This window comes from Silurus aristotelis, assembly GCF_946808225.1.
Source record: "Silurus aristotelis genome assembly, chromosome: 8".
Lineage (NCBI taxonomy): Eukaryota > Metazoa > Chordata > Actinopteri > Siluriformes > Siluridae > Silurus > Silurus aristotelis.
This window is the reverse complement of record NC_139581.1, coordinates 21,920,224-21,932,984: the sequence shown is the minus strand read 5'-3', so window position 1 is coordinate 21,932,984 and position 12,761 is coordinate 21,920,224. Positions and strand designations below refer to the sequence as shown.

The 12,761-nt window shown below is 39.3% G+C and overlaps 1 protein-coding gene across 1 annotated transcript; it reads left to right on the top strand.

Moving 5' to 3' along the window:
* The first annotated feature begins 712 nt into the window (after positions 1-712).
* On the top strand, positions 713-12,044 carry rps6kb1b (ribosomal protein S6 kinase b, polypeptide 1b). Its single transcript, XM_083549623.1, has 15 exons — positions 713-977; positions 2,367-2,410; positions 2,616-2,736; positions 2,845-2,913; positions 3,004-3,151; positions 4,641-4,698; positions 4,970-5,070; positions 5,188-5,278; positions 5,847-5,937; positions 8,554-8,661; positions 8,793-8,855; positions 8,948-9,025; positions 9,136-9,243; positions 9,372-9,484; positions 11,134-12,044. Exons 1-15 carry the CDS (start codon positions 909-911, stop codon positions 11,378-11,380), a joined length of 1,509 nt encoding a protein of 502 aa, XP_083405749.1. The 5' UTR covers positions 713-908; the 3' UTR covers positions 11,381-12,044.
* The last annotated feature ends 717 nt before the right edge of the window (positions 12,045-12,761 follow it).

Genomic DNA, 12,761 nt, shown 5'->3' with positions numbered 1-12,761 from the left:
CTTTTCATTTCACTGCAAGTTGTATTCTGCATATAACTATGTTTGTGACAAATAAAAATCTTGAGTCTTGAATATATTAAAAAGATATAAAACAGCTACCGTTGTGATGCGATACAATTCACCCTATTACGGTGCAATGCAATCCGATTTCGACACGATTTAACGCAAAGAAAATTCGGTATGCAATTCATTAAAGTACAGATAGTTCACTTTTATTTCGTTGGTTCAGACAGACAACAAATCATACATTTATTTAGGTGACTTCTAATGCATGGCCCTTTCACAAAACAGGCCTTTAAAAAAAAGATCAAATGAAACCAGACATCTTTTCCTGTTCCGTCTCCAGGAAGATGCAGCTCCACCTCTGCCATGTTAATCTATATTCTATGTGACCCTAAGAGCACGTCTCGATCTCCGTATTGTTGTGATGCGTCGTATTCACGTAGCAGCAGTGGTACTGAGAGAACACGCCGCTTAAAGAGGGAAAAAGATTTGGAGAAATCAAACATCGGTCACCAAATATTGGTCACTTTCTTAATAATAAAAGCGCATTTACTGATAATCATATACAAATAAATCGTTTTACCGATGCCAATATGTAAAAAAACTTGGATCTGTGGCACACTTTTTGGTGAATATTACTATGCTTGGTGTGTTGTGAATGTGCCATACAGTGTGCAGTCTATTTTTACTGCAGGTACACTACACTGTACACGCGGCCCGCCTCCTAAACGGGCGCGCACACGCGTTCCCCCAGTTCGCCACGTGAAGGCGCGCTCGACGCGCCGCGGTACCGCGCATGCGCAGACCAGAGTTGGTCATGGCGACGGTGCGTTCGCGTCCATGAGGCGGGAAGCACGACCTCTACTCGCAGCCCGGGAGCGGATTAAACACGCTGAAGAGGAACCATGGCCGGCGTCTTCGATATCGACTTGGACCAGCCGGAGGAAAATGTCTCCGACGACGAGCTCGAGGAGGTAACCGGCTTTCCTCCGCATGCTGGATCCAAGCCCTGCCAGCCTGGCGGCTAGCGCGCCTGCTACACTTAGGCCTGCTTCACTTAAATGCCGAGTGCCTAGGCCTCAGCTGTGTTTCTCAATGCAAATCACTACCCGTTTTGCGGAAGGGTGATAACCCCGCCCCGTACGCTACGATTGGCCAGTACTGAGGGTATTCTCCCGAATATCGACGAAATCTATCCACACCGGCCAATCACAGCGCAGGGGGCGGGCTGACTCCTCGAATACGGGTGGGGAAAAAAGTTAAAACGCAAAGCCAGGACGAAAACAGCTGAGAAGCTAACGCGCTCTGCACCTACCATATAACGCACATTCTTAGTAATTCCACGACTGATGATAAATGTTTTATAGATTAAATATACACATACACGATTTTTTTGACAGTCTGTTGTCCGTCGCAGGATCCTGACACACACATGTAGAGTGAATGCTAATTATAGGTGTGCCGTGTCCAGGATCGTGGGCTAGCAGCCTCACTGCTGCCTGTCTAGCCCTGTTTCATCATGGCTCAGTCCTCAGTTATGAACATGGACACTACATAGTTCACTACGAAGGGACCCCAAACCTTTATTTTTTATTGTAGGTAGGGCAAATGTAAAGGATGAAGAGCTGTGTTTAAGACAGAGTGGACATGGTGTATAAATGTCTCCGGTTTTGAGCGTGTAAAGTGACTTATTGTACAAACTTCATGCAGATCTGACACACAGCTGCTAAAAATCATGCACACGTGTGTGTGTATATGTGTGTGTGTGTGTGTGTGTGTGTGTGTGTGTGTGTGTGTGTGTGTGTATATATATATATATATATATATATATATATATATATATAATAAATTAATTGTGGGTTATCCCTATCACCTTGTTTTATATATATAATATACATACGTATGATTCATTAATTCAGTTGTCAAAAGTAAAAAAGTTTGTCCATAAAATACGCTTATGCAGTATGCTTCAATTGCTTATTATAACAATAAAATAATATATGTATTGCTAAAGACAACAAATGTTAACATGCAAAATGTACACAGTTTAGAACTGTTGAGAGAGAGAGAGAGAGAGAGAGAGAGAGAAACCCAACATTACCAACTTACTAGTTTTTAAAAGTGGTAAATAGTCTGCAGAGAGATGTTTGCATTCTGGAGTGATCTGGAAGTGATTAATATCTTCTATTAGACAGACATACTGTATTAAGAGGTCTAAGTTGACACTCTTTGGGTGTAGACTCCCTGTAACTGCACCTGAACTATTTAAAAGGGCAGTGTGTAAGTTTCTAACCAACCGCTGAGGAATGCAGATATGTTATTTATAGCGGTCCAATCAAGTGAAATGTCTGTTCTTCTTCAAGGCACAGATAAATGACATCATGGATCAGCGCAGTGGCTTTGAATTGTGAGTATCATGAAATACACTACATGTTTGTGAATTTATGTTTAAACATTTTTTTTGTTTATTTTTTAAATCAGTCCGACTGTTCGAAATCCATTGGTTGGATCATGTACGCTGTTTGTAGTTTCACACACGTGCAGAATGACGGCAAAACTTTGACATTGAATGCTGTATGTTTGCCGTGCACCTCCCCTTCCACTCGTTACAGTAACATGGACGACTGCGAGAAGATCGAGATCTTGGAGGGCAGTGTGAATCAAGGCACCGAGAGCATTCGTCCTGAGTGCTTTGAGCTATTGCGAGTTTTGGGGAAAGGCGGCTACGGAAAGGTACACATCAATAAAACTGTCTGAATAAAAAAAATGAATTAAAATATTTTTCTCCTGGTAATTACATTTTATTCAGGAAGAACGCATGTTCTGTTCATTGTGTTTCAGGTGTTCCAGGTTCGGAAGGTGACCGGTGGCGGGTCAGGAAAAATATTTGCTATGAAAGTCCTGAAAAAGGTTTGCTTCAAAATGTTTAATCCATACTAATGAATGTGGTGTGTGGCAGTGTTCTGAATTTCTATGGTATTTTTCCTTTTGACTTGCTAGGCCATGATCGTCCGCAATGCCAAGGACACGGCCCACACCAAGGCCGAGCGTAACATCTTGGAGGAAGTGAAGCATCCTTTTATCGTCGACCTCATTTACGCCTTTCAGACCGGCGGCAAGCTTTATCTCATCCTCGAATACTTAAGTGGTCAGTGAATCGAGCTCTGTCTTCATTCTAAGAAACTGTTTGCTCCTCGGTTGTGTCCGGACATGCCCACAGCATTAAATCGTGCCTTAATCACGTGCACTGGAAATCCTTCAGTGAATGGTTTTCATTGAGAGCGTATGTCTAGAGGATGTTTAAGACGATCCCACAGCACAGCGACTGAACTGTGTTGGACATAATATGATTAGGACAAATAGCTGAATTTTCTATTAATTGCTGTTTGATTTAGAGCTGCAACTAACCGTCATTTTGATCATCGATGAATCGGTCGATTAATCGGATAATATTATTAATAGTTAAATAAATCTGTTTTGCTTATCAAAACTATATAGAAGTATTCAGTATTTATGTATAAAAGCTTTTAGATTTGTTTGTTCGCATCGTTTAATGACATCCATGCTCGCGAGTCACGCCAGAACAGATCCAGTGCGACTGTCCCCAAGTCAGCAAACACAGTTAACACAATAGCACTTCATTAAACGAACCCTTTTCACATGATGATAATTATACAGGTTTTTCTGCTTACCGTGCTGCCGGTTGACCCTGTACTCTGCACCATGGATGTGTTATCTGGCCGTCACGCCAACCCCGTAAATGAAACTAAAAGTTATTGATTCGGTCGATTAATTGTTGCAGCCCTAATTTGATTAAACAGCCTCAACTAGTGGGCTTTTAAATGTATTTCTAAAAATGTACTAAGCAGATTTATTGACATTTTGGGGGCTGCTGGACAGCAAATGTATTTATTGATCCTTGTTGATTTAACAACAGCATGCCCTCAGCGTGACGTTTCTATCTCACAGGACATCTGTCTCACTGACTGACTCGAGGAGCCGACAATACAAAACCAATAATTTTTTCAAATGTACTCTTTAATACCATTTTTTACTCTCTCGGTGCAGTAATGTGCGACTGCTCATAAAACAGAATGTGACTGAATTGCAGCTAAATAAGAGAAGAGCAATTGTGAAAGTATTTATTCATCTATGAGATCTATATATTTTTTTGTTGTTGATGTAATTCACTGTTCCATTCTCCGGTGAGACCGTTACAACATACACACACTGGCCAGAACTGTGGGCTTACGCCTGCGGTCTCACGACAAGTTATTATTTAACACACTTTGTATTTTTTTTTTTTATTTAAGTATTAAGCAAATTTTTTTTTTATGTTATATATATATATATATATATATATATATATATATATATATATATATATATATATAAAAACTTTTTTGGAAACATTTTCCAAAATGATATGGTACAAAAAAAGTACAGTTACTTAAAAATAGAAATGAAGCACAATAACAAAGCAGAAACACTTTCATCACTGCAAAAAAGTGTATGTATATAACAAGTGTGACCGCATGCTGGTGGCTTTTTAACGGCAAATGTCCTCACGTGTTTTGTCCCGAGTTATTTTCGAGTGTCTGATTACGAATTGCTTTTGTGTCTGTCATCATTTGCAGGTGGGGAACTTTTCATGCAATTAGAAAGGGAGGGCATATTCATGGAAGACACTGCCTGGTAAGGATTGTGCTTTAGCTTGTGTTTTGCTCACTGAGTGTCCACATTTCGACAAATCCAAGTGATTTTTTAGGACTTTCCCTGTAAATGGAAGAAGAATGTTAATAATGAATGCAACTGCAACGTTCTGTTACTCTTAATATTTATGGTATACTGTTATTATATTATATAAGATCTTCACTTTCAGACATAGAAAGATCAGATGAGCTGTCTTGATTGGCCAAAATGAAATAGAATCACCAGAATGATCCTGGAGGCTTTTTACTTGCAGCTTTTACTTGGCAGAAATTTCCATGGCTCTCGGCCACCTGCATCAAAAGGGCATCATCTACAGAGACCTTAAACCCGAAAACATCATGCTCAATAGTCAAGGTAAAGCTGATGGTTATGATAAGTGATGTAATAATGCAGCTGTGTCATGGAAGACCAGCAGTTTTTTTTTTCTTTTTGGCGGTTCATCAAGTGTGTTTTATCTTTGTCTCGGAAAAGGCCACGTGAAACTGACCGACTTTGGACTGTGTAAGGAATCCATTCACGACGGGACGGTCACGCACACGTTCTGCGGCACTATCGAGTACATGTAAGTCATTTCATTACAAGTGTGAGCTCGTGTCTGTATCACTGAAATCGACAAACCTGTTAACAATTTGATTAGAAAACACATCTGCAGCCGTATTTATGCTTGCGAATAAGACCTGTGTGGTTTTGCTTTATGTATTTGTTTATTTTCGTTGCTTTGTTTCCTCATATGAAAGATCCTTCTCTTTCAGCGGCACGTGTAATGAATAGAGTTGTACCGATGTACCGTATGCAGTACTCGTCTGATTCTCTTTTCGATTCTCTTTGTACCCTTAGAGAAAGCAAGTGGCACTGCATGATGGTTTGAAAGCTTGCAGGAGCTGTAGGCTGATATTGGAGAGTTTAAAAGTGACACACGGATCAAATCCAGATTAATATATGCCCCAAGTTTAGATTTATTGGGGAGAAAAAATGTTGGTACATATTTGAGGGATTCCTCATATTAGGTTATATCGGTTTGGTAATATAATATAATTAGATGATATGTTACTGAATATTATGGGTTGTTTAGGTTCGATTATATTGGTGCTGTGGGAAGTGTAACTGATTAAGTTTCTCTTTTGTTCCAGGGCTCCAGAGATCCTGACGAGAAATGGACACAATCGTGCTGTCGACTGGTGGAGTCTCGGAGCCCTGATGTACGACATGTTAACCGGGGCTGTGAGTGTGAATTTTACGTATTCAGTTACACAAGTGTCTTCTTCTGATGCGGACCGTGTCGGGGAGAATCCTATAAAACGACACTTTCTCACTTTCTGCCAAGTTGCTAGCATGCATTTCTCTTTATTTTTCACAAAGGGTAATCCAAATAGCATTTCACAAGTGAGGAGATGGATAACGTGCACTATTCTGTCTTCACTGCAGAAGCCGCTGCTCCAAGTTGCTTTATATTAGAATAAAATGAATCTTTTCTTAGCTTTGTCACTGTATGTGAACAGATACTGCCTCTAAAGAAGCCAGTAAACCAGTAAACAATAAACCCGTACATCTCGGAGAAAAAGTGGCAGATGGAAAAGCTGCGCAAAATCAACCCTGCTATAAACGAAAAACAGTGATCAGCCCATATACAAGACTTTACTATTAAAGGGTGAAGAACCCACAGCATGTAAAACAAAAATGGCCGTTAAACATGTATTAATGAACTATTGATGCAAATATCCAAAGTGCATCACCAAGGAAAATTCTGGAGTCCTTATGTACTACAGTAAAGGACCTTATAAAGCTGCTGTTTATAACAGCTGAAATACTGCAAGATTCTTCTGTCGTAAAAGTACAAGAACTACTAAAATGTCTCGCTTTACCTATTTTTCTGCTTCCATGAAAATAGCCATTGTTTCTGGTACCAGTGAGAAACAAAGTTCAAGTGTTGTATCGTTCACCGTCAGTGCGATAAATAAAAGGAGACGTTTTGGCCATCAAATACACCGGGTTCAATAATTGGGAATTGTTTATTTTGTGGGCAGAAAGCCCATGTAAGTGGCATAAAACCCCCCCCCAAGAAAAGCATGTTTTGTATTGAGACAAACTGTCAGGCAAATATGAGAGTCCAAAAAAAAAACACACACATTGTTATACGTTTCACACTTTATTTTTGGCATTAAACATTACAAGTTCGGGACCTAAACGCATACAGATTCATTGATTTGAAATGTGCTAAAACAAAGTTTAATAAAGCTCTGACTAAACCTGTTAAATAGTCGCACATCTTGTGTCCTCCGTTGCAATTGATAGACACATGAAGAAACTAGTCAGATTTAATCATATATATATATATATATATATTTTGCTGATTTCTTCTACTCTTTTTTGCATGTTTGTCACACTTTAATGTTGCATCAAACTAATTTAAATATTAGTAAAAGATAACGCAAGTGAACGCAACATGCAGTTTTTAAGTCAAGTCAAGTTTATTTCTATAGCGCGTTTCACAACAGACATTGTCTCAAAGCAGCTTTACAGAAATCAACAGTCAATGTGAACAGTGTGTATTTATCCCTGATGAGCAGCCGTGGTGACTGTGGCAAGGAAAAACTCCTTAGATGTTATGAGGAAGAAACCTTGAGAGGAACCAGACTCATAAGGGAAACCATCCTCATTTGGGTGACATCAAGAGTGTGATCATAAATCTTTCAACAATACAGAACACTGAAGAGTGAATGAAGTTTAAATGAAGGTTTTTATTATTGAGGGAAAACCAAATCCAAAACTACATGGCCCCTGTTAAAACTGTGGTTTATCACACCTGAGATCAATTTCATTCGCCACACCCAGGCCTGATTACTGCCACACCAAGAAATCTCTTAAATAGGACCTGCCTGACAAAGTGAAGTAGACCAAAAGATCCTCTAGGATCTTTTGGTCTACTTCACTTTGTCAGGCAGGTCCTATTTAAGAGATTTCTTGGTGTGGCAGTAATGTGTGTGTGTGTCCCATTACGTCTGGTGTAAAAGTAACTCCGCATTTCAGAAAAAGAACATCATACCAACAGTAAAATATGGTGGTGGTAGTGTGATGGTCTGGGGCTGTTTTGCTGCTTCAGGACCTGGAAGACTTGCTGTGATAAATGGAACCATGAGTTCTGCTGTTTACCAAAGAATCTTGAAGGAGAATCTGTTTGACCTCAAGCTGAAGCGAACTTGGCTTCTGCAGCAGGACAATGATCCAAAACACACCAGCAAGTCCACCTCTGAATGGCTGAAGAAAAACAAAATAAAGATTTTGGAGTGGCCTAGTCAAAGTCCTGACCTGAATCCTATTGAGATGCTGTGGCATGACCTTAAAAAGGCGGTTTCTGCTCGAAAACTATCCAATGTGACTGAATTACAACAATTCTGCATAGATAAGTGACCAAAATTCCTCCACAGCGCTGTAACAGACTCACTGCAAGTTATCACAAACGCTTGATTGCTGTTGTTGCTGCTAAGGGCGGCCCAACCAGTTATTAGGCTTAGGGGCAAACACTTTTTCACACAGGGCCATGAAGTTTTGGATTTAGTTTTCCCTCAATAATAGAAACCTTCATTTAAAAACTGCATGTTGTGTTCGCTTGTGTTTTAATTTAATAATATTTAAATTAGTTTGATGATAATTTAATCTCTCTATCTATCTATCTATCTATCTATCTATCTATCTATCTATCTATCTATCTATCTATCTATCTATCTATCTATCTATCTATCTATCTATCTATCTATCTATCTATCTATCTGTCTATCTACAGGCTATCATGTTGTATATTTGAATGTGTCTGGAGACTGATTTCTGATTTCTTTCTAGCCTCCGTTCACTGGGGAAAACCGGAAGAAAACCATTGACAAAATACTTAAATGCAAACTGAGTCTCCCACCCTACCTCACACAAGAAGCCAGGGACCTGCTTAAAAAGGTAAGATGATATTTTGATATTATATGATATTTATTATAACATTTTGGGATTTGGGAGTTTGTCCTGCCTTATAAAAAAAATACAAATAAAACCCACATATAAATATTTATTATTTATTAAAATGTGTTCAGCTGCTGAAAAGGACTGCCTCATCCCGTCTTGGAGCTGGACCCGGAGATGCAACGGAGGTGCAGGTTTGTACAAACGGCTCTCATGTTTCTATCGCCTTTTTGAAATAAATAAAAAAAAATGCAAAAATGAATCTTCTGCACTATTCGTTTCTTAGACCCATCCATTCTTCCGGTTAATTAACTGGGAAGACCTTCTCGCGCGGAAAGTAGATCCACCTTTTAAGCCTTTCCTGGTGAGTACTTGCATGCTCAGGTTCCTTCGCTCGTTTCTTTGCCAACTGGCACGGCAGGGGGTTGAATGCGTCCAAGTGATTTTAAATGACCTCTGCTATTGCTTTCTTAGCAATCCGCTGAGGATGTGAGTCAATTCGATTCGAAGTTTACCAGCCAGACTCCTGTGGATAGTCCTGATGACTCCACACTCAGCGAAAGTGCAAATCAGGTCTTCCTGGTAAGGCTATGGTTTGTGTTTTTATTTAATCAATATTTTTTTTTTTTTTTTTTTTTTTTTTTTTTTTTCTTCTCCATATAAATATAAGAAGAAATGGTTTATTTTTTGTTGTATTTTTTATTCCTTAGGGCTTCACATATGTAGCTCCATCCGTGTTGGAAAACGTGAAGGAGAAGTTCTCATTTGAGCCAAAAATCCGATCACCTCGCCGCTTTTTAGGGAGCCCCAGAACGCCAGTGAGGTAATGAGAGTTTAACGTATGCAAACGTGTTGTGTGTAAATGTGTGTAAATGCACTGCTCGGCTCAGGTACGTGGACAGAGTTAAGTTTATACGTTTAGCTGGAATCAGATCATAGTGCTCATATCTTTGCTGCACAAGTGCCCACACACATGAGAAATGTCAGGAATGACGCATGACTGGACATGCAGTTACACACGGTGTTCAAATGAGGCCCGATGCGAAAGTTATAGGGTGGAACAATACACGTATTTGTACCGAGCCGTTCCGATACAGGACTCCGTAACGGTGCACATGTGTACCGAATGCAATACTTGTTTTACTTGCGGAACATATTTAAAATCTGATTTTCCTCACTAACGCATTAAGTTTGCGGAAACACGATTTGTAATGCACAAATGCGAAATATCAGATTTTGTTCTGCGTTTTATGTACAGTTACAAGAATTTCTCTTAAAAGAAGAAATTCCTGATAAATCTGCATATGGAGAATGGATGGATGGAATAAATTCATTTATGAATAAATAATTATAGCTATCCTGTGTGTTTCTTGAGTGCAGCAATCGTTAAAGTTTGCTGAAATAAGTAGAACAGTTAAGTTGAAAACTACATGTAAAAAAAAAAAAAAAAAACACGTTATATACACATCTGTATTACCCAAATCGGGTCTTACCTATGTAATCTATTTAATACAAATTTTCAACTGTAATTTAAGTATTTTTTGTATTATTTAAAATGTTAACAATTAACAACATTAAAATAAAATTTTAGGTTTTGCATTTCTTCCCCCAAACTGGACCGATATTAAATGCGACCTTGACCTAAAAAGCGAGGTGAATTTTGTGTACCGTTACACCAATAAAAGTTAGTGTTTGCAGGCTATAGTTTTTCTTTTCAAATAACACACATTCTAATGTGTATTAATCCTCTTATACCTGTCTCCAGACAGTGGAGACAATTCTGTCTCCAGACAGTGGAGACAATTCTGTCTCCACTATAATTCTCCCTGGCTGCGACTAGATTTAATGCAATGTCCATTAATACTATACGCTTATTGTTAATGTTTTACAGTGGTTTTGTTATTATAGTTTCGAACGAACTCAGCGGTTCAGGGATTTTTATTTTTTTAGGCCATATCGTCCAGCCCTATAGCAGCTATAAAGTGTTACCCCACCAGCCTTTCTTTCTTTCTTTTCTTTCTTTTCTTTCTTTTCTTTCTTTTCTTTCTTTCTTTCTTTCTTTCTTTCTTTCTTTCTTTCTTTCTTTCTTTCTTTCTTTCGTCTACCATGTAAATTTAATGTGGTACAGTACTGAGGAACATCAAAGTCTCCTGTTCGTGGCAGAAAATTGCAAACTGACTGTTATAAATGCTAGGCGTAGAAGCGATGACGTCTTCTGGCGTGCGCATTAATATGCCATCCTGTGCTTCGCCTTGCTCTGACCCAGTCGTCTAGCCTGAACGATTTGTCACAACGCGCTCAAATTCATTTTTCCTGCTTCTAACACATCAACTTTGAGGACAAAATGTTCACATATCCCACCCACTAACAGCTGCCATGATGCAGAGATAATCAGTGTTATTCACTTCACCCGCCATAATGTTATAATCTTAAGCCTGGTTGGTGTAATCCTATTGTTTTCCTCTCTTCCAGTCCTGTGAAGTTTCCTGGCGACTGCTGGCCTCGATGTCCTGGCATGCCTGGCTCTTCCACTCTTCAGTCCCCCTCCGAGCATGCTATGGAGGTGTCCACTGTGGATCAAATGGAGGTCTCAGCCAGCAACGAAGTCACCGCTCCACTACCCATCAGACAGCCCGCCGGCTCTGGCATGGGCACGTTCAAACAGCAGACGTACCCTGTTATGCCTAAACGGCCAGAGCATCTACGCATGAACCTATGACCTGTAACCCATGACCTAGACATTTACTATGAATTTGTGCCCTCAGTTTCTTTTATATGAATACTAAGGGGGGGGGAGGATAAACCAGAAAATTCCCCACCATCACAGATCCAAGTCTGTCGTTCACTGATCTGATGAGCATGTGCGCTTCACTGAGCTCCAGAAGCTGCTTCAGTTGCTCACATCCCAAAAACCTCAGCCCACATTGTTCTCAGATGCTATGCGTCACATCAGATGGGATTTTTTTTTTTTGCCCGCTTTTGGATGAATTTTTTTTTTTTTTTTTGATTGTACTATCAAAAGGAATATGAAACACACAAACAATAATCCAACGTCTGGCTCAATTCGCTCGACGTGCAAACTAGGTGACAAGGTGCTCCGCTCAAGATGATCAAGTGTTGTTGAGGAATTGCTTCCATGTGGAATTCTTCGTGTTTTTACAGTATTGCTTGGGAAGCCAGAATGACTTTTCTCTCTGAATGAAATCATTGTTTATTGAATTTGAGAGGAGAATTGAAATTGTGGGGATTCCATTAAGCGCCGGTTGATAAGATGGTGAAAAAGTCTTATTCTCTTTAAACTGAGTGTAGTCCCACGGTGATATTTAGATGATGGGTCATCACACAAAAAGCCTCAATAAAAAAACAGACATTTCACTTTTTAATCTTATTTTTTTTTATGTTGCACTTGGCCAATAGTCATGTATTTTTTTGTCCTTTTCATTGGGTGATTTACTTAATTGCCCTATTCCACCCTCTTACATTTTAGAAATTGTCCCATTGTTTGTTTTTGTTTATTTTTTTGTTTTGTTAGTACTAGGTTATTTGTATACAGGTAGTTCCTGGTTTACGATGACTCCATCCTAACTTTAAAATATCGCAAGTCAAGACATGCCTACTCAGGAGTCTTAAAGAATGGTGATCAGTAAGGGGTAGTATACTGTAATTTGTTAATAATGATTAAATTACAGTACATAATTCAGCAAAACAAAGCAATTTACAGTATCATGATAAACTTTACAGTGGGTGTGTGTGTGAAACCGAGCGGTAAAAAGCACACCTGAAGCTGATCAGAGTAAACAGTGCCCTTTGCTACAGTGTCCGGCAAAAAAGGAAAGAAACGAGCTAAAGTTGGGCTTCGAAACAGCGAAAACACCAAAAAACACGTGCTCTAACACAGAGACAACTGAATTCTGTCGACCGCCGCACATCCTCGCAGCGTCCCAATGTATCATTCAGCTTAAACGCTGCTGCGCTGGTAAAAAAACGTACTATATGTGTATAATACGGTTAATTTTGTCATATCTCTCTCATTGCAATTTTAAAGAATCGTAAATCAAATAATCGTAATTTGGGGACTACCTGTATTTGCTTATGATGTA